Here is a 20,847-nt window from a genome sequence, read left to right as displayed (position 1 = left end):
ATTTCTGTATAAGGATTCAAAATGTTTGTTGCAGGGTTGGATTCTCTAAATTATAACTGAGCAATTTCTAGTATATAGATTGAAAAAGCCAAATAGTCACACAGTTAGAAATATTGATGCATAACTCCTTGTAAAAGTATTAAAGACCAGTGTGAAGGATTTAGTGATATCTAGCGGTGAGGTTGCAGATTGAGACCAACTGAACACCCCTCCCCTTCCATGCATGTAGGAGAACCTACGTTGGCCTTGAAACTTGCGAAAAACATGAAAGGTCCTCTCTAGAGCCAATGTTTGGTTTGTCTATTCTGGGCTACTGTAGAAACATGGCGGTGCAACATGGCGGGCTCCATGGAAGAGGACCTACTCATGATGTAGATACAAAGGGCTCATTCTAAGGTAACAAAAAGACTTATTTTCATGGTATTATACACTAATTAAAAGATACTTATGAATATTATGTTACATTTCTGACAGATCCATTTCTCTATATGCCTCTAAATTTTACACATTGCGCCTTTAAGAAGGGTGGGCTGTTTTATGATATGGTATATCCTTTATTTGATTTTGCTGAAAAACACTCACCAATGAAAATGTGCAAAACCACTGGCAACAATTCTGATTAAACTGAATTAATGGTGGTTTGCACACTTCTCTCCATCAAAAAGTAATTACATACATGTTTTGTCAGTAATACTTATGTCAAGGCATTATGTCATGGTATGTACATTAAAAAAATTCAAAGTGATTCCGCCTCTTCAGTGCAATGACTAACAGGACACCATGCCATCCAAGATCACCTTGAAATGCATATAGACATTTGTGCATGTTACTTGTGATTACAATGACTACGTTTACATGCACACTAATATTCCACTATTATTACGAATATGACAATATTCTGAATTTGATACGGGTCATGTAAACAGCATATTAAGTTTGGATATTTCGAAAAAGGCCTTATACCGAATGATGCATTTTCCAAGTAAGATGTGGGATGTGCCGATATTATTCAGGTTTTAGGAGAATTCTTTGGACATGTATAAAGTACATTCGGAATATGAGTCTCAATTGGGGTTTGTACTGGAGTTTGTGACACATGGCTTCTTGCCTGTTTACGGTCAGCTTTTTGTGTTGTAATCAAACCAACTAGCCAACAGTTTGCAAGGCTGGGATAGAGATACATGACCAGCTGGTTGTGGGTGATGCACCCCTGCACAGGCAAAATGACATATGCAGGAGCATGAAGGCAGACAGAGGAGAGGAATGAGAGGAGAGTGGAGAGCTGGAAAAACAGAGTGCACTTTCTCCATGATTGGGACCGAGGGGATTGGTTATTATCCTGACATGCAACCTTGGACTGGTGGTGACGACTCGGTGTGATGCACCAAAAACACTCAGCAGTGTAGTAAACATCATGGGACAACCTAGGTACTGGATATGACCGTAACTATAAATTTAAAATTTTAAAATTTTTACCTCTGTCAACATAATGAATTCCTACTTTTTTTTTTAAACACATCTTCGATCTGGCAGTTGGGTGTTGATTGAAGACATCATTTCTTCCGACTACATCAGACACTGAAGAAAAAGGGAGCGGTTCTCTGGTCAGGCAGGTATTATATACCTTGGATGCGGACCTGAAAGGGGCAACTGTGCCGGGCACAGTGGCGCGAAAGAAAATCTTCACGACTGCGCATGCGCGCGGGATAAACCCAATAGCGACAGCCCTTAGAGGGTGAAACCTATATGAAATAGAACATCATTATGCAAAAATGTGTTTCTCCAAGGATGTGAAAAAAGGACATCAAGTACACACTGTAACAGAAACGGATGACAGTGATGATTTGAGTGAAACATTCTTCATCAAGATGGTGTCAAGTGAAGATGATGATACTGGACAGACAGTAAGTGCAGTGCAAAGTGATAAATGGATGGCGCCGCTGTTGGTCAATGAGACAATTGTGACATTTAGGATTGACACAGCAGCCAAAGCTAACTTTAATTAATGAGACTGATGTTGATGCACTCAAGGTCAAGCCAAAAATAATCAACAGCAGAGTAACACCATTGAAGGCATACAATGGTCAGCCAATTGAGACAAAAGGAAGATGCAGACTTAATGTGACATCGAAAGGCAAGCAGTACAACCTACTGTTTGTAATTGTGCCGAAAGGACATGAATCACTCCTAAGAGACCAAGCCTCAGAGGGCCTAGGTTCGTTAAGAGGGTCTATCAGATTAACAGTGAAGACAAGGAAAAGGAAAATAACAAAGACAACACTAGCCAACTGGATAACAAGCGAATCAAACTGAAATTCAAACAGAAAACGGACTATGACTGAACAGCGAGGAGACTGGAACCCCTTCATGAGATGGATGTTGTGAGAATCGAGGATCCTGATGCTTGGACCAGAAAAGCAACTGTCCTCAGTGAAGTGGGTCCCAGGTCCTATACTGTGAGGACAGAGAATGGACAAGTGTTAAGGAGAAACCGGAGGAGTCTGCTGAAGACTCAGGAGAACATTGAAGGACATTCTCAGGAGACTGAGTCTGGACAGAGTGCTAGTGTGACTCCAGACTTGCAACACACTGTGTCTCCTACTACACCATTTCCAGTACTGGATGCTTTTGAGACGATCTAATAGAGCCAGGAAACTACCTGACAGACTCATAGAACAAAGATGAAATACTAAAGATGTACAAATAATAATTGAAAAGAAAAAATCAAAAACAGAGAAGCAGAGAAAGAAAACATGTTGACAAGTTTGCATGATGTTTTATGATTTGTTACATATTGGACATGGGTGACTGTTATTGTTATGTCATCTGTACCCAGTGCATTTGGTGTTGACGGAGAGTAAAGCTAAAAAAATGTATATACAATTTTCTTTACATTATATTTTTTACATGATATTTTGAATGTTAGCCAAAATGTTTACTTACTTGCAGACTTAAAGTGCTGTATGTGTTCATGTTATAAAAGTATGTTACATTAACCTTCTTAGGAAAGGGGATGTACTGATAGGTGTTGATGACATATGTTACCTTAGGGTGGCAGTATAACCATTAGGTTATATATTGTAGGTAGTAAAAAGAAGTGGAGAATAAGCCGTGACTTGTGAACACGAAGGACTAAATAAAGAAGCTAGCCTTTGCTAGTATAATGTTCCAACCGGAGTATTTATTTATAATAGAGGAACATTACATTTACCATGTAGCCTTTTAGCATTTCAGCATTCTGCTTTGGACCGAGCAACTGTGATGATGGAGAAGAGACTCATCACTGCTGTGATGAACTACAGCAAGTAAGTAAACATTTTGGCTAACATCTTTGCGGGTGTACAAAGATGTGAATCTCCGTGCACTTGCACGTATCGGTGTACTAGTTGGGATTTCTGGTTAGTATTTCTACTTGTGCTACTATCAGCATGGCTAGCAAATGCTAGCAGCATGAATGACCAAAACACAATATATTGTACTGTAACGTTATATTGCTCGTGTAGTTCATTCAATTTGCCCTTATTCACCAGTTTAAACCCACCATAACGACAGGAGTAGGGAAACATACTTTCATGCCATGTGTCCCTGTTACTTATTAGTCGTTTTTGAAAATCTATAATCTGTCTACCTATGAGAAAAGTATGTTGATTTTTAAACTGTGGGACCTAATGGAGCGTCTCCTCACACTGTCTCATGGACAAGCTGCAGTAGGATACTCTGTCAACAAGGATATGCTTGTAGAAAACCTGAAGAAGAGGATTCTAGTAGCATCGCGCTTGGTCCAGGATGCAACGGCTGGGCATGCAATAGATGAAGCCCTGCCAAAAGACCTTATTCAACACTGCAAAGGAGCAAGGAAGAGGTATGTGCAGTATGTGGAGGATGAAAAGAAGAAAAAGACCAAACTGCTAATGAGAAGAAAAGGAAGGACCTCCACCATGAAATGGCAAATATCAAAGCAAAACAGCAAAGAATAATGCAAAGCACTGGACAATGAAGAAAGATGCAGACAAAATGGCAGTCAGGGCAGATAAAAAAACAGGACTTTACATTACTGTCAAAATCAAATGCCTACTGCAAAAGTGTTATAGAGAAAAGGGAACAAAATGTCCAACCAAAATGTTGATGGTTAGTGTTAATGTGTAAAAATATAAGCTGCATTCAAAACACTGATGGTTGATATATTAAAAAAATATTGGTTATGTTGTCGATACGAGATCAACAGTCAACATTTAAAATAATAATCTAGTCTTTATGTGTAGAAATCACACTTAACAATGGTTAGTCTATATATAAGCCTACATGAAACTTACACACATCATTGGAAACTAATTATACTAGTTGCCATTAATTACAATTTATAATTATTAATCTGGAGATTTGCTGACCAGCTCCAAAAAGCCTCATTAGGAGACACTCAGCTATGAAACAGTGATTCTGATAAAAACTCATAAAAGGAGGTAAAAATCACACAATGATTTAGAAAGGAGGGTAGTTATACAGTTATAAGGTTAAATGTTTAAAGGGGCTTTGCTTTAAAACAAGGGAAATAATTTTGATCTGTTTCCAAATCAGTTATTCTTAAAGTTTGTGTGATCTGTCCATTCAACATATAGTCAAATTCTCACGATGTACTTCAAATAAACTGCTAATGTAGTTCAATGTCATCCTGAGTTTCCTGTGTCTCATGTTCAGTGCTCATAGTAAACTATTTGTCACTAAATGATACTGAGAATATGAGACTGAATTAAAGGACTATGACTACAATATTAATAACTACAGCCACTCATTATGTTTACACATAAGTAGTGTATTTTTCTGAATTAATGAAGTTTATAAAATACTACGTGGTTAAACAAATTGCAATCAGGATGCTACTCTTTAGATAAGTTGTGTGGCTCTTAAAAGAGCCTTTGATCAGGTTCACATGTTCAGACTGATGACAGCTCACTTCTTCTTGGGTGCTGCCTTCTTGGCTTTGGGTTTGGCCACCTTCTTAGCAGGAGCTTTCTTGGCTGCAGGAGCCTTTTTCACCACCTTCTTGGGGCTCTTGGCTGCCTTCTTGGGGCTCTTGGCTGCTTTCTTGGCCGCTGCGGGCTTCTTGACCTTCTTGGGGGATTTCTTAGCGGCTGCTGTCTTCTTGGCTGCCGCTGTCTTGGGCTTCTTAGCTGCGGGTTTCTTGGGACTCTTGGCGGGCTTCTTGGCTTTAGGAGCAGCTTTCTTAGCGGGCTTCTTGGCCTTGGTCTCAACCTTCTTGCTCATCTTGAATGACCCGGAGGCGCCGGTCCCCTTAGTCTGGACCAGTGTCCCCTTAGCCACCAGGCTCTTGATGGCGGTCTTGACGCGGGCCTTGTTCTTCTCCACATCGTAGCCTCCGGCAGCCAGAGCCTTCTTCAGGGCGGCTGCAGACACGCCGCTCCGCTCCTTGGATGCGGCCACAGTTTTCACGATCAGCTCGCTGACGCTGGGGCCAGTCTTCTTCGGCTTGGAAACCTTCTTCTTGACGACTTTAGCCGGAGCAGCGGCTGCGGGAGCTGGAGCAACTTCTGCCATTATTTCCTTTGAGTTCAGATCCGACACGAAACAAACGGAGAGTCTGAGTTGACTGTTGGAGAGTCTGAGGCAGGAGGCTGCAGTTAAACACACCATGAGAACCGTGGAGACTCAGTCCAGCTGCTGCCTTACTCTGTGCAGCGTCAATGTCTGACACTTGTGTTTTCTCTTAGTGATAAAAGACTGAAAAATCAGTGTGAGACGAGTGTTGAAGGCTGATAGTGAAGGCAGCAGATAGCGGACTTGTGTCTCTTCATATTTCAGTCATGTAGAGCTCTGATGTTCTCTGCTTTTTCTTTGTGGAGCGAACAAACCTCACCTGATCACCGCCGTGGACAGCGCTGCTCAGCGTCTTTTCTCTCTCATTTCTCTCCTAAAATGCTGTAAAATACATCCGAGCTTCACCAAAAACAGTTTTCCAGCTGGTTCACATGTTTGTTCACAGACTCAAAGTAAAAACATGTTGATGTTGATCATCAGTTTGTAATAAAATGAAGCGATTCTGGTCGCAGCAAACACACTGATGAGGCTCCTGATGCAGTTTAGCCAGACTTCCTGTCAGAGCTGCTTTGCGAACATTTCTTCTTATTCTGAAAACTATTTTTAATAGAAATAATCTGCAAAACTTTTTCTCTGAAGTCGGTGCAACACACAAGAAGTGTATTACACTTCTTATTCATGCAGTGTGAATCTTTTTATTGATTCAGTGAAATTCATATTAACCTCATTCAAAACTTCGAGTACAACAGTGTTTTACAGAGACTCTACTTAACTGAAACAAACTATCTGGCAATGTTTAGTATACAGAATATATAATTTATATTTGTATATTTATGGAAAAAAAATAGGGAAAACGTGTTTATTTTAAGAAGAAACGATGGAATAAAATCATTTAAAGTGTTTCTTGAAACACATTTTTCCACTATAGGTTAGGGTTGGAGATCTCTCCATGTGGAAAATAAGAGGAGGCAAAACCAGACATGGCCCTTTTTATAGATTATTTTATGGAGATTTTATTACACAATACCAACATTTATAAATAGACTCCGGTGGTTTACTCAGTGAGAGACCGCCACCCACCATGTTGGAACTACTACCACCAAACACCAAAATTATAGTTATTCATCCAGATTCTCTCAAATAAACTGCTAATAAATGCTAATAATTCACCCAGTGATAACGATGGAATTAAGGAATGTATTAATGGGTTATGATGAGGTGCAGTATGTAGATTTTAGTGGCATCTGGCAGAACAGACTTGGCAGAATATTCCAGATCTTTAGCTCACCTCCAGCAGCTAAACTTAGAAAAAATGGACCATTATTATCACTGAACTTCCTAATTAGCCTATATTTATTAATCCAGTTCCTCTCAAATAAACTACTAATAATTAATAATATTTCATTGTTCCAAGATTGAATAGCGGTTTTCTAAAGGTTGTCTATACAAACATGAATCAATAACTGGAATATCCTTCCACTCATACCACATATAATTTGATTTAGTAACTAAGACCTTGTATCCCCATTCATATAATCATTGTTTCATATTCTGTAAACCTCCTGGAATATTTTTAATCACATAGTTAAGATTTCACCCTCTTTCCTAGATTGCTCCATCATCTGCATTTAATGAAACACTTACATCTCTATTTACTTCCCTAAAAATATCATTAATCATGATATTGAAAAGGGTATGACTAATTATACCTCCTGGAGGCCAATATTAAAGTCATCTTAAATATCTGAACCAACTTGAACCCTGAAATGTAGTCAAATAAAATAAGTTTATTTAACATTTATTTAATTTAATGATGGGCTGATTATTACAACAGTAATGACAGATTTTTTTTTAAAGGGACATGTAAGAAAAGTTGTGTTTTCTCCTCGCTTCGGTCACTTTCTGTAGTTTATCAACATTAACGTTCACAGCAGATTTATTAAAGTTAGTTTGATTAAAGTTTATCCTCTTCAGCTCACTGCCAACAATTTAGAAAACATGTGGGCGGTACCACAGAGTTTGGCGCCTCCCAGCAGAGCTCGCGCCTTCCGACTTCTTTTACGTCCGCAGATGATCTTTAAATAGCGCGTGTCAGGCAATTTGCGACAGACTCGACTTAGTCAACGTCAACACACACTGAAAATATGAGTGGAAGAGGCAAGGGAGGTAAAGGACTCGGTAAAGGAGGCGCCAAGCGTCACCGCAAAGTTCTCCGTGATAACATCCAGGGAATCACCAAACCCGCTATCCGCCGTCTGGCTCGCCGCGGTGGAGTCAAGCGTATCTCCGGTCTGATCTATGAGGAGACTCGCGGTGTGCTGAAGGTGTTCCTGGAGAACGTGATCCGTGATGCCGTCACCTACACCGAGCACGCCAAGAGAAAGACCGTGACCGCCATGGACGTGGTGTACGCACTGAAGAGGCAGGGCCGCACCCTGTACGGCTTCGGAGGTTAAATCTGATCCTGATCCGCTGATACCGAAACACAAAGGCTCTTTTAAGAGCCGCCCACCTCTTCTAAGAGTTGTCCTATTACAACTTAAGTATGTTAACCGTAATGTACAAATAATTGTCCTAATACATCATTATGAATTTTAAAGTACTATTTCCATTATTACAGCCCTGTTAAGGGCCCGCTTGTGGTCTCTGGATCTCAGGTTTTGAACTGTTCTAAACAACTCAATAGCAACAATGCTTCACTCTAACACATAACAATGTCATTATTATAATGTAGCCAGATTGCTTAAATGCTGAAACCCTTACATTTTCAGTCATGCTTCCAAAATGAGATCACATCATAAAGCTGTATTTGTTGTTACAGCATCACACTTAATACAGTTCCTCTGATTTGAAATTACTTATATTTTCTGGGGGCTGCTTTGCTTTCTACTTGAAGGCTACAGGTTAATATTTAATTTGTAATTTATTCTAATTCAGGCTTTATGCTTACATAATGAGAGGGGCACAGATCCCACATCGAGCCCTTTATCAAATGTGGTAACTTTACTCCAACTGTTAGTAGATAAAAATTTGGCTCTATATACGGTCAAAACATGCTGCAGCCATTTCGTCCTGCCATAAAGGCTATGAAGATAGATCTGTTCTTGCTCATCTGCTGATTAAGCGCTTCTTAAAAGGAGTAAGAGGACAGTGACTTGTCATGTGCTCCTTGGCACCGCAGTGGGATTTACACCTGGATTTATGCACTCTTGACAGAGCACTGTCAGCTCTGGGCACGTTACGCACACACAGTCATCTCTGTAGAAAGCCGCTATATGCTCTACAAGCTGACTTATGCTCAAACTCTCTTCTAACTTATTTGTACGAGTTCTGGGGACTGTCATCAATCTTAATCATGAATATAATAATACATTGTCAGCAGCTATACATAATTAAATAGTGATAACAAAAATACAGAGCACGAATTTATAATGTTAACAAATGCCTGATGTCTGATGTCCATTGTTCTTTGTCTTTTCAGTTCGGTTACTATTTGTTTAAAGATGAGATCACCACTATTATAAGATCACTTGTAATAGTGGCTTTATGAAGGACCAAAGCACACTTTCCATATTTTTGTTACTACTGTACATATAATAGTCATAGACTGTATAAAATATAGTCCAATAAATTTCATGATGTGAACTTGACATTTCTTCTAGGAAGATACCATACATCACTGCATTATAGTTTACATTTACATTAAAACCAGCACCTGCCATTTTTCCCCACACATCTTTAGATCTCTGGCATTTTAAAAGTAAATGTTCAATAGTTTAATTCTCATTACAACTGTCAACAGGGCTACTACTGGATATGGTTCTTCTCTTCAGAAGTGGATTTATAGCTAAAACATAGAGGGCAGCTGATAAAGGTCAACCTCGTTTGACACCCCTGCTAATTTCAATTTTTTCTGTTAAAACTCCATCAACATTGACCTGAACTACAGATTGTGCATACATCAGTTTAATTACATTAAAAAAAAACCTCCTTAAAACCATATGCTTTTAACACCTCCCACAGATATTCTTGAGAAATAAATTCAAAGGCTTTCTTTTCATCTAGGCCTTTTCATCTGGGGATGAAAAATTCATCCCCAGAATTATTACTGATTATGTCTCTCGGTGTGGCTAAATCCTGGCTAAATCCCACATCACCCTTCCCTTGATAGCGCATGTTTGATCGTGCTCATCTTCAACTATTTGCCCATCAACATTTCGAATTGCAGTGACATTTTTATTCTGAAGTTTCTTTTTGCACAGGTTTATCAGGCCATGAGTAGTAATTTTTATCTTCATTGTGCACTGTGTGCTTATGGTGCTTGTGAATTGGTGTGTTAGTACTTGTGGACTCTGGTCCTGGTGAAGCCTGTATAATAATAGAACCAAAGTTCTCATTTCTGACATTTTTTTAGGTAATCTAAGTATGATATACTAATTGAATTACTATGATTAAAGTAATACTATTTTAAAAATGTTTTTTGTGTATATAATATATGTATATAGTATATATATTTGTAATCACATGATGTATATTAGTATATTATGTTAGGCTACGTGTGATATACTGGATGTCTTCTAAATATACAGATTATTTAATTTTATTTAAAAGCAGCTTGGAAGTATTACGATGAAATGTCGCGCTTCATTATGAAATCCCCTACAAAACAGAAGCCTTGTAGACATGTGACAGGAGCTTTTCTCTGATTGGGCGATCGTACTAACGTTCACTCTGACCAATGAGCGAGCGCTGGCTGCTCTATATAGCCGGTTCTCGTCAAACTTGAAGTTATTCTGTATTTTCCTCGAAGATAACGAAGAAAGATGTCTGGACGTGGTAAGGGTGCCGGTAAGGCCAGAGCAAAGGCAAAGACCCGCTCCTCCAGGGCCGGGCTCCAGTTCCCCGTCGGCCGTGTTCATAGGCTGCTGCGCAAAGGCAACTATGCCGAGCGTGTCGGTGCCGGAGCCCCCGTCTACCTGGCGGCTGTGCTGGAGTACCTGACCGCTGAGATCCTGGAGTTGGCTGGAAACGCTGCCCGCGACAACAAGAAGACCAGGATCATCCCCCGTCACCTGCAGCTGGCTGTCCGCAACGACGAGGAGCTCAACAAACTGCTTGGCGGAGTGACCATCGCTCAGGGCGGCGTGCTGCCCAACATCCAGGCTGTCCTGCTGCCCAAGAAGACCGAGAAGCCCGCCAAGAAGTAAACACGGAACCGGCTCCTCTAAACAACACAACGGCTCTTTTAAGAGCCACAACCGACATCTGAAGATCATGTTCTGTTAATATTTGCTGATTCATATGATAGTATGTAGCTTATCTGCAAACATAGGAACAGTCATTCAAACTTCTAGTTGCGTTAGTAGTGATAAGGAGCTGTTAGTGTCACTACTAAATTTCCCTGAGTTCACATTCAACTCATGTTGTGTACTGTGAAACTTTGAGTAGAACATTTCAGTACATCGTGATTTAAGATATCTGCTGACATTATGACAAATTATAAGTCACATTGTAGTTTCAAAGACTAAAGCTGTAAACACTAAACCAACAAGAACCAGGAGCTTTCTTATCAGAGAGACTGAGTTAAATTTTCACTCCAAGGAACAGATGTTGAGAGAAGGCAAACAAGCACAACTATGAATATAGTCATTTGGTTGATACCAAGACAGGAAAATATTTTTCAGACTTTGAAGTAGTTTCAAATCAATTTAATGACTAATCTTCATAAGTAGTCATTAAAAAATCCAGAATAAAACCATCTGGGACAGTATTTGAAACAGTTCATGACAGCTACGCTTCTGAATGTATGCAAGAGCATTATATATACATATATAGCCTCATCATAGCTCTATGATTAAAGGCCCAAACGCATTAAAAGTGATATTTGACAGGCATCAATTGATGCTCCTACATCAGATTTGGCATGCCAACACCAAAGAACCAACACAGGTTTGTCATTTATTCTTTGCATTAACTGGATATAATGAATGAATAGAAGAAATGCAGAGGAAAATGAAACTAAGAGCATCTGTATCTACAGTCAATCGTTTGAATGGATTTACCTCAGAAGAGCGTTATATATGTATACCATGTTTTTAAACATATTCACTGTAATCAAGTCTGGTAGATTGTTGCACAAATAGTAGTAGGACATGGTGCTCTGTGAAAGAGTTAGTGGCTCTTAAAAGAGCCGTTGTGGTTGGTGGAGCAGCAGACAGTTTAAGCTCTCTCTCCACGGATGCGGCGGGCCAGCTGGATGTCTTTGGGCATGATGGTGACCCTCTTGGCGTGGATGGCGCACAGGTTGGTGTCCTCGAACAGGCCGACCAGGTAAGCCTCACTGGCCTCCTGCAGAGCCATGACAGCGGAGCTCTGGAAGCGCAGGTCGGTCTTGAAGTCCTGAGCGATCTCCCTCACCAGGCGCTGGAAGGGCAGCTTGCGGATCAGCAGCTCGGTGGATTTCTGGTAACGACGGATCTCTCTCAGAGCCACGGTACCGGGCCTGTAACGATGGGGCTTCTTGACTCCGCCGGTGGCCGGGGCGCTCTTACGGGCAGCCTTGGTAGCCAGCTGCTTCCTGGGAGCTTTGCCTCCGGTGGATTTACGAGCGGTCTGCTTGGTTCTTGCCATTTTTCGTTGTTATTCTTCTGCTTCAACAGAAACACGATGAATACCGCTTGTCTGCGAGCTGCGCCTTTATACAGGAGCTGCCGGAGTCGCGGCGCCGCTCATTGGTCCAGGCCAGGAGGAGCGCGCGCTGCAGCTCATCTACTATTGGACAGGAATTCAAAGTAAACCCCGCCCCCACACCAGCTAACTAACGGCTCCGGAAGAGAGAAGAAAACAAAGGAAACACGTTAATATTTATGACAAGAGTTCAGTCATTTCTGCTTATATACAATTATATGTTCACATCCTTTCCTCATTTCTTTCACTTAAGTCCAGGGCCTCATTTACAAAACAGTCCTTAGGATTCATACCAAAAGTGTACGTCCATACAAAAGCCGAAAATGGCTTGTGAAAAAAAAAAAAATCAGATTTAAAAGTCTGTGCACACACACAAATGCAAGAATTTTTCCCTTTATAAATCATAATCAACTTGAAAATGTGCACACATGGGGAACCTCATATTCCACTCATTACACTCCCACAATTTGTTCACCAAACATTTTCTGCTGTCTCGCCTTCATCAGGGTGTCTGAGGCCACTTCTGCTTCCCTTATAGGCGATTTATTGATTCATCATATGATCCATAAATACTGTAAATAGTATTTACAACATCATCATTAACCAAATAAATATCAATGTGCAGAAATACAGAAAATATAGTATTACAATAATCCTTCCTCAATATTGTCTAGCAAATAGTAACTCGATGATGAGTGAATGATGATATCCATTTCTCAGTTAAGGCATCAAATTCTGTGATCTTTCATTTCATTATTCAGACTCATCTTTCAAAACACAGTGTTCACATCACCTCCAATACTTGATATTTACGAATAACCCCAACTGTCCATCTGTATCTGATCTTAACACTTCCATCAATGAATGACACTTTTATTTATTTTTTCTCTATGATAGTTCCTCATTTAACACTCTCAGTGCCCAATTTAGAGATCCAGAATGCCTCCCTCTCTCCAAATCTCTCTCTCTCTTTGACAAACATAATCTCTCAATTCCCAGATATTTATTCACTACAGTTGACATTCCTGCTGATCATATTCACATCATCCAGCTGATGGAGGATTTTGTTTCATTTGTTGACTTTATTGTTTTAATTTCTCTGAAAATAATCTCACAATGAATTGAAACCTTTTCCACTCACACTCACTTCGATCATTCACACAGGGCGAGAACAGAAGGGAAACATAGCATGGCTTATGTCTTATTTTATTGTGCTCTGCACTATTGGGATGTGAACTGATGTGTGTTTAAGTGCTTGTGGACTGTGGTGGCACAGTGGGGCATTGACCACATCAGTTTGGCCCTTAACCCAATAGCGACAGCCCTTAAAGGGGAAGCCTATACGAAATAGAACGTTGGTTACGTACCATAACCCCAGATTCTATGAGTATAGGCGTAGCCCTCTAAGACCCAGGCCCCACTGCCCCACCATCGTCAGCTGAAGAAAAAGCTGGCTTAATTGGGAGCAGTTCTCTGGTCACGCAGGTATTATATACCTTGGATGAGGACCTGAGAGGGGCAACTGTGCGGGGCACAGTGGTGCGAAAGAAAATCTTCACGACTGCGCATGCGTGCGGGGATAAACCCAATAGTGACAGCCCTTAGAGGGCGAAGCCTATACGAAATAGAATCTGGGGTTACGGTATGTAACCAACATTACACGCTCAGACAATTGCTTGGTGTTTGACTTGTGTTTCATTTAGGCAGAAATGGTTACACTAGCTTACTAGCCAAGCTTCTTCTGAACAAAGTGGTATGTCATGTGACTATGTTCTCCTGTGACGTGTTTGCGAGTGCTGTCCTGCCCCCGCCAGCGGGGGCGCTCTAGTTTAAGAGGATATGTATACACATCATTTTATTGTAGTATAAATGTGCACATACATAACTGTATATTACATACTTTCAAATATATAACTGTATTTTACATAAAGGGTAATCGATTAAAATCATAGACTTGGGCGGGCCAGCGGGGGAAACACTACTGTGCATATTCAGTGGGCCGCACAACACAGACACAAACCTGGAAGCTAGAAACTTTTTTTTCACATATACGCCAGCCGAGAAATTCCTTCTGGACTGAATGAGTGCCATTTTTAGTCTGGTATCCAGCTCTTATAATACATCCATGTTTTGAAACCTCGAGTTTAGCGATTTGACCATCGCCATCTTGGATTTGACCGTTGCCATGTTTGATTTTTGGAGCCGGATGTGACCATGTTTGGACGAGAGAGTGGAGCTAACCCTTACACTAGCTGCTAGCTTGTTTAGTACGGTGCATTTACAATCTATGATTAACAGTGATAACGCTAATACTAATGCTAATTTCCGCTAACGCAAAACAGGCCTAAAACCATTAAAACAAAATGCACTCACCAAAAAAACTGAACATCTGACTCCTTAGAGGATCTTTTATCAAAATCAAAAGCTGGACAAGACTTTTTTTACACTTTAATGAACTGAAAACACACTGTGAAATAGCAGCAGCTATCTAGGGTTACGCCATGGTTATGTTATGTTATGTAATCAATGTTGTCGTCATGGTACCAATTTGTCAATCACAATGTAGCCACGCCCTAAAGCATATGCTGCTTTATCGTCTATTTTACTCTTAATGGGACCATAATTTACAAAATGAACATCATGCTGTATTAAAGAAGACTTGATGCTAGCGATTGAGACCATAAAGTCATTAGGAAACTGTTTACTCGGATCATAAATCAAGTGAGAAGTTGGGTCATTTACGCATAGACTTCCATACAATCGGACTTCTTTTTGCAGCCAGTGGAGACGCCCCCTAAAGGCCATTAGAAAGAATGCAGGTTTAAGGCACTTCCGCATTGACTTCACTTTTCAAACCAGGTGCTACCAGCTTGATTAAAATCCTCTGGCTTCATAATGGACCCTTCCAACCCCCCCACCCAGCATCATAATGGACCCCTCCAACCCCTCCACCAAGCATCACAATGGACCCCTCCAACCCCCCCACCCAGCATAATAAAGGACCCCTCCAACCCCCCCACCAAGCATCGCAAAGGATCCCCCCAACCCCCCCATCCAGCCTCACAAAGGACCCCTGCAACCCCCCTAGACCTACTCTATGTGAAAAGTGTCCTGAGATAACTTCTGTTGTGATTTGGTGCTAAATGAATAAAATTGACCTGACTTGATTCTCAAAACAAATTTTCTCACAACACCAGCATTTCATGTTGCTTCCACACATAATTCAAATAATTATCTTTAACTGTTCATATTCATTGTGTAAATCCTGTGTGTGTGAGGGACTGCAGATGAAAATGAGCTGCAAGCTAACTCTGGTACAGCGCATCAAATGGTAACATTTATGTTTAATACTGTACATGGTCCCTTACAAGTACAATAAATAAAATAATGCCACAAATAGAACTGAACAGGTGAATGTTAAAATTCAATTAGTTTCTTTTTTATTGAAATAAAAAACATTCAGATATCAAGATTGGACAAATAAAAAATTAATTTGCTGGATTTAAAAACAAATTGTAAACATGTGCATGCTCTTATCTGATCTGACTCGGGCTAATAAACTATGACTGAAACACACTGACACACGAGAAACTACATCATCCATCTACATGTTTCGTGCAGCTGCAACACCTGCTGGACAAAACACTCACTTACAGCCAGTGCAGGAGCATATACACAAATTTAAAGATGATACTATTTAGATGTTGTGTTTATAGCTTGTTGTCTGTTGTCTGTGTGTGTCTGTTGATCAGTTAATACAGCTTTAAGGTTTTAATTTCTCATCAAAATCAGTTGAAATGTTTACTGTCTTTAGTTCATTAGGTTAATGTGGACACATTTGACGTATTTAACTATATATTTATGAAACATTTATTTAATGTGAAACTTGAACACTTTGTAACAGTCTTCCTGCTAAAATTCAGCAACTTCCTTTAAATATTTACTTAAAACTCATTTTTATAAACTTACATTTCTGCATGAATTGGTCTTTACATTCATGTCACCTATAACTTTGACTCTCTGTTGTACCAAATCATTTCTGTTATATTATTGCTGTTTGTTTTTTGTAACTTTGCTTTGAAAACAAATACGTGTTATTTATTATGAATGTGTCACTCAGACTGTTGAACTTTGGGAAGTTTAGTTTTACACAGAACTGCTGTTCTGTGCTACTTTGTCCGTCTGGCACATTATAATCCTGTCAGGAAGGGATCTTTGCAGTGACACAGAGCTGTTTAATGTGGACTTGTGAGTATTGTTTAAGATTTATCCCTCAGCCTGTTTCTACACAGAATTTATTACAAGAGATCAATGCATGATCAATACTTATCTCAATTACAAATATCACAAAATCAAAAACAAAATCTGGTCAGACCATTACTTTGGCGCACGCTCAGTATGACAGACAAGTCAGCCAATCCTGTGTGAGCAACAGCACATTGAGATTTACATGCAGCGTCTATGTAAGCAGCTCTGGTCTGTATGAGGTCATTCTGCGGAAAATATCCAGCATCGGTAACTATGCCTGATCCAGTGAAAGCACCGAAGAAAGGCTCCAAGAAGGCCGTGTCTAAGGCCACCAAGACCGGCAAGAAGAAGAGAAAGACCCGCAAGGAGAGCTATGCCATCTACGTGTACAAAGTGTTGAAGCAGGTCCACCCCGACACCGGTATCTCCTCCAAGGCCATGGGCATCATGAACTCCTTTGTGGGAGACATCTTTGAGCGCATCGCCGGCGAGGCTTCCCGCCTGGCTCACTACAACAAGCGCTCCACCATCACCTCCAGGGAGATCCAGACCGCCGTCCGTCTGCTGCTGCCCGGTGAGCTGGCCAAACACGCCGTGTCTGAGGGCACCAAGGCCGTCACCAAGTACACCAGCTCCAAGTAAACCCGCTGTCTGTACCAACAACATAAAGGTCCTTTTCAGGACCACCCACACTTTCAACTGAGAGCTTTAGTCCTTTAATGCACAGATTACATATTTCTGCCACAGTCTTCTTTAATTTGCCACAGAATTGGCTGTTAAATGTTTTGCACTTCATCAATAAAATCTAAAAATAAGTCACGTTATAAGTCACTGTTATATAGGTGACATAGGAAAATAAGGACGTTTATGACATTATCGAAATTACATCTAGTTCAAGTAAAGCCATTGCTGTCCTACTCACTCTACTAACATGGATGTCACCCTCCATATATAGCAGGTTGTATTTATTAGGTGATTTCTGGGATTATTGTGCAAAATTCACATAATTTTGAACCCTTTTGATGGTTAATATGTGAAGTAAAGGTCACTGTCATGTTTATATAGTATATTTTGTCAGTTATTTAGAGAGAACAACTGCAAAGTACAACATTTAAAGCCAACTTAGACAAGATAACAACAGTCAGCTCCCACACAAATTGCAGTTAGTTATTACAGTGAAATACGTGACTTTAATAAGGAGTATACTATACTATAAACGTGTTTTAGTCAGTTTATTAATATCTAGGTCTGGGTTCAGGTAAATTGATAAAATTGATCCTCCCCGTCGGGGAATCGAACCCCGGTCTTCCGCGTGACAGGCGGAGATACTGTCCACTATACTAACGAGGAACGGTGACTTAAAGGGCAGTTCCGCAATATTTCAACTATCCCTTTAACGATGTTGTAGGCGTTATTTATGAGTTTGATTATTGTTTTATTGCTTATTATTATTGAGTTTGATTATTATTGATAATTATTAGTATTGTGTGATTATTCTAGATATTTACTCTATTGAGATTAGATTCTGATAGTAGTTTTTTTTAATAGATATCAGGTGGAAGGTGTGGTCCTTGTGAACTGCTCTATATTTAATCAGTTGGTTATTTCTATGTAGTTGTTCTCGTGCCTTCATGTTGACACATTTTATGACTTGGATGTCTCCATGTTGTGTATTCAGGATTTTGTTTCTAGTGGTCTAAATATGCTGCATCACATACTGAGTTAACCTCAACATACGAGTGGAGTTACTACTTAATGTTTTGGGTTCATTGTGTGTCAAGAAACCCTGAAGGCAAATGTGCCAGTATGTGTTGGTGTATTTTTAATGTATTAGCCCATATTTATTAAAGGCTTTTTATCTTGAGTGCCTGGAATTGGATTTTTTATGCCACAGCCCACCCAAATGATCAAATTAATGTTGTGTGTTGTAATTCTGTTTGTTTTTATTATGTTGTTGCTGTACAGAATATGAGGCCATCCAGAACTGATTTGTGATTTTGGATTATATAGAAACATTTGAATGGATGTTGAACCCGGTTGAACCTGAGTTTCATCATTAATACAAGTCACTGTCATATATAAATATTATATTTAGATATATATTATTATATATATATATTATATATATTATAATTATATTATTATATTAAGTACAAACTCATATTTTCTGCACTTAAAGAGCCACTGAGGGGACATCAGTTCACATGTAAAGAGTCAGACAACATGGCAAAAAGTCAAAAAAGAAGTAAATAAAAGATTGACAAACTGACTGATCATATACAAATATAAATACAATCAATTTGTTCATTATAATTTGATGCTTTAATTAATTTATTATCATTGTTATTATTCTCTGAATATGTGTTTGACTTTTTCAGTTTAAGTGTCATTTGAAGAATAAAAAGAGCCTCCTGTCTTTTCTCTCTTTGGACTCTGATAAATATAAATGCAGTTATTTATACCAGAATACAGAATATTGCACCATAAAGGCTATGAAAGCATCAGTGTTGTTAAAAGACTGCTTTCACTTAATCATAAATCTGAAGTTTGTCCGCTTTTGTTGACAATTGGAGTGTTGATGCAGTGCATGAAATAATAACTTCAGTTACAAAGACTTAAGCGCTATAATGGAGGCATCACATGTTTTCTGAACACCAACTTTGATTTCACTCAAGACATTTTCTTTAAGTGTCATGTTTCAAGACTTTACTGTTACAAAAAATGAACATCATTTACTTATTTATCACCTGTGGTTAGATAGATAGATAGATAGATATAACTTTATTGATCCCCGAAGGGAAATTCAAATTGTCAAGAGCTCATCAAAATCAAATATAAAAAACAAAAAACTATTCAGTCAATTCAGGATGAATTGAACAGTCTTATTGCTGTGGGGACGAAGGATCTCCTGGAACGCTCCGTTCTGCAGCACAATGAGAGGAGCCGACTGCTACAGCTACTCCTCTGTCGCTCCAGGAGGCTGTGCCCGCTTTTTTGACCAGCTTGTCTAATTGCTTGGTGTTACTGTCTGTAAGGCCACCACCGCGTGGTAGAACATGGTCATCATTTCCACACACACATCAATGGCCCTCAGTGTCCGCAGGAAGAACAGGTGGCTCTGCCCCTTCCTGTAGAGGGCGTCGGTGTTAGGGGACTAGTCCAGCTTGTCACCCACAAGGACCCCTAGATATTTGTAGGTGTGCACCACTTCAATGTCCACCCCACAGATTTTCACTGGCTCCAGAGTTGAACCTGAGGAAATCCACGATCATGGATGTGATCCACGATCATGGATCAAGAGGCCATTTTCCCAAGTTTAATAAAAAAAAGTAAAATTTAATGACACAGAGTCTAAAAAAATTGACACCTGCCTTTTAAGAAATTGATTATGTGTAACTTAAATTACAAGATATATTCTTATAAGACTTCAGGTTCCCAGAGAAAGAAAATACAAATACAATACAAACACAGGACATGACCTCTGTGTCCTAAGTGCAGCTAAAAGGCCTGAATTAATAAGAAAATGTTTTAAATCACATTTAAATAATAATAATAAAAATGTTATTAATCAGATTTACTCCTGGGAGGAACTGATCACATCATGTTGCAGACACACTGAAGCTTATTACAGTGATATCAAGTTATGTCCCTGTACATCAGAACAATAAATGTAACCTTTAAAAAGAGGATTATTAACTGTTGAATTGTGTTTTCAGCCCTGCTCATGTTCAATCTAACATTTAGTGGAGACTTTTTATGTATTTTAAAGGCTCACACAGCTAGTGGTCTGTGGTGTTAGTTCATGCTTTTACATTTAATGTTTACCTGTATAAGGATAAGTATTATCCTTATACAGGTAAACATTAAATGTAAAAATATGATATATAACATCATTGATTAATCATACAACTGAGACCTGACTTGACAGAATTTGGCTATTGAATACATGTGTGCATGTTTTGGTGATTTCAAAAACTTTTTATTGACCTTTCATTGGCTGTGAGACCTCCTCTCAAGGCAAATTTCATTTATTCTCATATATGTTTACTTAACAAGATATCATGATATATTGCTATAACAAGAAAGGTTTAATGTAAAATGACACGTTGGCAGCAACAGGCTGCTGTAGTGTTTCTACACAAACTGAAGCTGATATCACAACTTCCTGTACCACAGAAGACAAAAATGTTATTATATCGCAATCTTTAATCTGATGATTACAATAAAAGTGTGTTTTCAGTCCCGTTCATGTTCAATCTAACATTTAGTGGAGACTGGAAGTCTTTCCTAGCGGATCCATCAGTAATAGTCTGTGTAACCGCCCTGAGTCATTGACAGTATCCGTGTGTTTACCTCCAC

The 20,847-nt window shown here is 39.5% G+C and overlaps 5 protein-coding genes and 1 non-coding gene across 6 annotated transcripts; 3 read left to right on the top strand and 3 right to left on the bottom strand.

The window, feature by feature from the left end:
• Window positions 1–4,899: 4,899 nt before the first annotated feature.
• LOC121910003 (histone H1-like) lies at window positions 4,900–5,589 on the bottom strand. Its single transcript, XM_042430915.1, has one exon. It carries the CDS (start codon window positions 5,551–5,553, stop codon window positions 4,948–4,950), a length of 606 nt encoding a protein of 201 aa, XP_042286849.1. The 5' UTR covers window positions 5,554–5,589; the 3' UTR covers window positions 4,900–4,947.
• Window positions 5,590–7,659: 2,070 nt separating this feature from the next.
• LOC121910024 (histone H4) lies at window positions 7,660–8,062 on the top strand. The gene has a single exon (XM_042430940.1). The coding sequence runs from the start codon at window positions 7,698–7,700 to the stop codon at window positions 8,007–8,009; it is 312 nt and encodes a 103-aa protein (XP_042286874.1). The 5' UTR covers window positions 7,660–7,697; the 3' UTR covers window positions 8,010–8,062.
• A 2,300-nt stretch (window positions 8,063–10,362) lies between these two features.
• LOC121910014 (histone H2A-like) lies at window positions 10,363–10,811 on the top strand. The gene has a single exon (XM_042430928.1). The coding sequence runs from the start codon at window positions 10,377–10,379 to the stop codon at window positions 10,758–10,760; it is 384 nt and encodes a 127-aa protein (XP_042286862.1). The 5' UTR covers window positions 10,363–10,376; the 3' UTR covers window positions 10,761–10,811.
• A 916-nt stretch (window positions 10,812–11,727) lies between these two features.
• On the bottom strand, window positions 11,728–12,225 carry LOC121910009 (histone H3). Its single transcript, XM_042430922.1, has one exon. The coding sequence runs from the start codon at window positions 12,181–12,183 to the stop codon at window positions 11,773–11,775; it is 411 nt and encodes a 136-aa protein (XP_042286856.1). The 5' UTR covers window positions 12,184–12,225; the 3' UTR covers window positions 11,728–11,772.
• A 4,520-nt stretch (window positions 12,226–16,745) lies between these two features.
• Window positions 16,746–17,175, top strand: LOC121910020 (histone H2B 3-like). Its single transcript, XM_042430936.1, has one exon. The coding sequence runs from the start codon at window positions 16,762–16,764 to the stop codon at window positions 17,128–17,130; it is 369 nt and encodes a 122-aa protein (XP_042286870.1). The 5' UTR covers window positions 16,746–16,761; the 3' UTR covers window positions 17,131–17,175.
• A 591-nt stretch (window positions 17,176–17,766) lies between these two features.
• On the bottom strand, window positions 17,767–17,838 carry trnad-guc. Its single transcript has one exon. It is a non-coding gene; the product is annotated as a tRNA-Asp (tRNA).
• Window positions 17,839–20,847: the final 3,009 nt, after the last annotated feature.

This window comes from Thunnus maccoyii, chromosome 13 (genome assembly GCF_910596095.1).
Source record: "Thunnus maccoyii chromosome 13, fThuMac1.1, whole genome shotgun sequence".
In the NCBI taxonomy this organism is placed as follows: Eukaryota; Metazoa; Chordata; class Actinopteri; order Scombriformes; family Scombridae; genus Thunnus; species Thunnus maccoyii.
Note: the sequence above shows the minus strand (reverse complement) of the source record. Positions and strands in the feature narration are given on the sequence as shown.

Excerpts from the sequence above, each read along its gene's own strand:
- LOC121910003 (XM_042430915.1), bottom strand. The coding sequence starts at position 5,553 with ATGGCAGAAGTTGCTCCAGCTCCCGCAGCCGCTGCTCCGGCTAAAGTC.
- LOC121910024 (XM_042430940.1), top strand. The coding sequence starts at position 7,698 with ATGAGTGGAAGAGGCAAGGGAGGTAAAGGACTCGGTAAAGGAGGCGCC.
- LOC121910014 (XM_042430928.1), top strand. The coding sequence starts at position 10,377 with ATGTCTGGACGTGGTAAGGGTGCCGGTAAGGCCAGAGCAAAGGCAAAG.
- LOC121910009 (XM_042430922.1), bottom strand. The coding sequence starts at position 12,183 with ATGGCAAGAACCAAGCAGACCGCTCGTAAATCCACCGGAGGCAAAGCT.
- LOC121910020 (XM_042430936.1), top strand. The coding sequence starts at position 16,762 with ATGCCTGATCCAGTGAAAGCACCGAAGAAAGGCTCCAAGAAGGCCGTG.